General features: G+C 37.7%; 1 protein-coding gene across 2 annotated transcripts in view; it reads right to left on the bottom strand.

The window, feature by feature from the left end:
• Nucleotides 1-4,522, bottom strand: part of LACE1 (lactation elevated 1) — a 121,929-nt gene that overhangs the window by 79,539 nt on the left and 37,868 nt on the right. For both annotated transcript variants that reach the window (XM_019537863.1, XM_019537864.1), the window contains one exon: nt 2,271-2,370. In XM_019537863.1, the coding sequence (XP_019393408.1) occupies nt 2,271-2,370 (100 nt within the window). The remainder of the gene's footprint in view (nt 1-2,270; nt 2,371-4,522) is intronic.

The following is a 4,522-nucleotide window of genomic DNA, read 5'->3' as shown; positions in this document are numbered from 1 at the left end:
ACACACACACACACACACACACACACACACACCCTTTGACTAAAATGCCTTTTCTGGAAAAATCACTACAGGGAGAAAATATTTTATTATAGTGGAGTTTTCACTTTAAAAGCTGTACTATGTACTACTAAGAATGGACTATTCCATTTTATTAATACTGTTGCCATCTTTTTGCAAGGACCCAACATCTGTTAACAGGGCAAGACAATAGTAAAACAGAGGCACCAGTCACAAATTTCCACTAAAGGATGAGACTACATTTGATTTTTATTCAAAGGTATGTTGCAGTCATGTTTATGGGTTACAGCCATGTTGGGCTTCATTGTTTTATGAGATGTACTAACATTTAATGGTACAGACACAAGGTGGCATGCCTGAACAATCTGCAGGGTAGCAAATTCTGCATCCTAGCCAACAGCAAAGTTTGTATACAGACCTACAAGTGAAAATGGTACATGGCTAACAATGATTGTCAATGCATAATTTTTTAAAATAAGAAACAAGTGAGTGCAAGATTACCTGGGGAAACCAGTGAATATTAAGAACTGCTTCCCATCTAGTAGTATTTTAAACATGCTGTTTGAGTATGATAAACCTACCTGTACTAGCTCCTCTAGTGAATGAGCACTAGTTGCCTTGTTTTCACTCTACTATTTTCTATTTTGGGAGAGCAAGGCGGGTGTGAGAAATGGAGGTTTTTGGAATCCCAGCTTTACTTTTCCCCCAACATACATTCAGTGTTTCCCTCTCACATTCCAGAACAGCAGTATGTGTAACGTAAATGTGGCACTTAGCCAATGAACAGGGTCAGTTTTCCCTCTAGCTAAAGTGCCACCTTGTGTTTCTTTATCCATAAGGAGGGGAAAAGAAATGCAGAACTCCTAAATTTTGGTACTTTAATGAGAATAATGCAGTGTATTAATGCCACACTACATCATGGACAAGAATTTTATTTCAGACGTGTCTTTAGATAGCAGGATTGATTCCATGTACACAAGAGGAAGGGGTGCTATGGTCTGCCCCATCAAATAGCACCACAACTCCACACCATGATGATAATCCTTACTGGAAACTGCAAGTGCAAACTAAATATACCCCATGCAGTTGCAGATTCTTTGTGGCCTTATATACCACTGAAGAAATGTACAAAAGCAGATAGATGACAGAACCCAACCAGTTTAGATTTATTTAAAAGGATAAAGAGGTGGGACCAAAGCCAAACTCACTATTTTATCACCCCTGAATTAAATTGTTTAAAGCTATGCTCTTAAAAACGACTCCCGAAACTGAACTAGTGCATGATTCTTTTTTGTGTACAGCTCAAGTTGCATTAATTATTCTCTTGCTATAATTCATAATTGGTCAAGCAAGTAACAAGCAAATGCTATGCAACATTCCAGTTATAACATTTAAACACTATTTTGCCTCATTCAAATATAGAATTTTTCTCTTTAAGTTCAAAAGCTTTGGCAATTGTCTTACAAGCGAACAGAATTTTTAAAGCCTTTTGCTGTCACTTGAATTAAAAAAAATTCATTAAAAAACAGTGCTAAACAATTCAAAACTTATGTTATTAACACTGTGGTTTTAAAAGTGTCATTTAGCAACAAAAATAAGATTCCTTTAGCTTACGTGAATAAATCTTTTCAGATTTTGAGGTTTAACTATGTTCATAAACAGGCCAACTTTATGAATATATATAAGCTTTTGTTCATAATCTGGACTTCTCTGTTGTCAGAAAATGACCCCAAGGCAGGCAACACAGTCAGCTCAGTAGGTTGCACCCAGCCACCCACCTACCCACCCAAAGAAAAAAGGTAACATGAACTCCCAGGTTGCCAAAACTGAGGGAAGAAGAAATTACTTGCTTCTTCTGTGATCCATGCTCTGGCTCCTGCTTTCTTGCCTACCCAATCATGAGATAGCTTTTCACCCCTCTTCTAACTCTTCCCACATCACCAAACTCCCAGCTCTTGGTCTGGGGGGCGGGTGTGGATGGAATATAAATCACTTCAAGAGGCTGTAGATGTAGAAAAAAATTGGTAGTCAGGTGAGAAGACCTGAAGTCAGGACTCCAAATGCACCCTTTCTTCCAGATAAAGGGAAAAAAACAGGGAGGGGTCTGTATTGTATAGCGAAAGTATGAGAGTCTCAAAAAAACACTAAAAATCTTGTCAGCATTAAAAGTTGAATAAATACAAACTAACTTCTATAAGAGGCTTCTTAAATTCACAGTGCTTGGATAGTGCTAGCAATGCATTTGGTTTTACCTTCCGGTGGCCTGTTGGATGTTGCCACAACAACCACCCCATTCTGGAACAGATTTTCAAAAAGCTGTTTCAGAATCATGGCATCAGCGATGTCAGTGACCTGTGGAAGACAACACATTTGTTTTATCCTGCTTTCAGCTTCTGCTGTATAGATCTGCAAATGGCTTCATAGTTAAAAAAAAAATGGCTTGTTAGTAAAATCCTTGGAGAAGGATTCTAATTATTGCTTGGGGAAAAATAAAGGGGATAATTAATAAGCAGAGAATGCATGACAGTCTTTTAAAACTTGTCTGCTCTTTATTACAGAACCCCATCATTTCTTTACCAATTGCTAAATGATTCCATGTTAACTTCTATTATAAAACTACAGGTGGGAGCCACAGAAAACAGACCTAAACATTTAAGAGGCCTAATTAATTAGAAGCAACATGAAATAACAGAAGATAGATAAAGAAAATACACACCGGCTGTTTTACATTTCTATTACCTTTGTAGCAAAGGTTCGGAGAGGTGACTTTAAATGGTCATGGGACTTTAGAAATAAAGACAAGTAGCCAACTATACATAATCAGCTGCTGTTGAAAATAGAATGATATGACATAGATACTATTGTGTGATTGTTGCACAAAACAATTCAACAGATGGCCCATCACAAAAATAAGCAATTTCATTGTTCTTTTTAAGTGCCTTCTATTACTGTCCATGAATAATCAAAAGGCACTGCAGTCACTTCCAGCATAGTCAGCCTCTTCTAACCTTCAGACACAAAACATTCACTCTAACAAAAAAGGGGTGGTACAAATAATACCAAAAAAAATTTGGCAAACAATAAGCAGTAAAGTGAAAATTCTTAGACAAACTATTTACGAAGGCTGATTATAACTCATAATATTTGGAAATGGAATAATACAAGCTTACAACGTCAAAAATACTGGGTGTGTCTACATGTGCACATTTAATGCGCGTTAGCCCAATTTAAGGCACATTAAGGGCTTGTGTCTACATGTGCATGCACAAATAGTTAAATAACATTAGCGAACATGTAGACATGCTAATGTGCATTAATGAGATATGCGATGTGCCCATTGACTTAGGACTAACTTTAGTCCCATGTCAGTCCACACACCTGCCTTAACGTGCATTAGTGTGTGCACGTATAGACACAAGGCTAAAAAGCCTTAATGCGCATTAGGCTAACATGCATTAAGTTTAGATGCATGTAAGAGCACATGTAGACATGTACCCTGTGTGTTAGAAAGAAAAATGTAGTAAACCTTTCTGAATACAGAGAAATCCAGTTTTATTGGTAATAATCAGAGATTATAGAATCTTGCAGACTAGCTAAAAACAATGGACCAAACAACAAACAAGGCTATGGGTAGGAAGGATGGATTCTTTCACCTCACCCCTCTGTCATATCCGCCTGTGCCTTGTCTTACAAGGGACCTGCCTATGTGGTGCCACATAGCAGGGCTGGAACCAGGGGCTTTGACCACGCAACTGATAGATGACATCCTGTGTGCACAGGAAGGTGGTAAGAGTGCTTCTGCCAATACAGCTTACTGATGTTCCCCAAATTGGGTAAGCTATACCAATAAAAAGCACTTTTTACTCGTATGAATGCATCTAAACTAGGGCTTTTGACAGCATAAAATGCTGAAAAAACAATTACACTCCTTACAAACATTACTAGACTGGCAGAAGGTGTATACCAGACCTTAGGCTATAAATGCTTCAGAAGCAAGGTCATGGAGGAAATTAAAGTAAATGAAAGACACACTGCTTCCAGCCTCTGCTTAATCTACTGATTTGTGGGGAGCTAGGAAGGACAGAGATGGACCCTGCTTTGTCATCTATTAGAGGCAACAGGGGGAACCTTAAATGAAAGCAGGTTTTTCCTTACCTATCAACAATCTCTGGGTAACTATTCACTTAGTTCAAGGGGGAGGTTTCATTTTTTTTCTAGCTCAACATTAAACCATTTGATGAGTAATACAGTATGCAAACTGGATACATCATAAATTACCCAGTGTCCAGCCTACACTCTGTTCAGAGCCATGGAGATATTTCTTCCAAAGTTTGCATATGCTAACTCAAGAACACACTTGTCAAGTTTGGTTGCTTATATATTAGCTATTGTTTTCCTAAAGGTTCTCCTGAATTAATAAAATGTCATAAACTTCCAAGACAAGGCTCTTTGTGTGAATCTGATATCTTTTATTAGACCAACTTAAATAGTTGGAAAACAATTA

Source organism: Crocodylus porosus, unplaced genomic scaffold (genome assembly GCF_001723895.1).
Source record: "Crocodylus porosus isolate Cpor-Errol unplaced genomic scaffold, CroPor_comp1, whole genome shotgun sequence".
NCBI classification, from domain to species: Eukaryota; Metazoa; Chordata; order Crocodylia; family Crocodylidae; genus Crocodylus; species Crocodylus porosus.
This window is presented reverse-complemented; position numbering and strand designations above follow the sequence as displayed.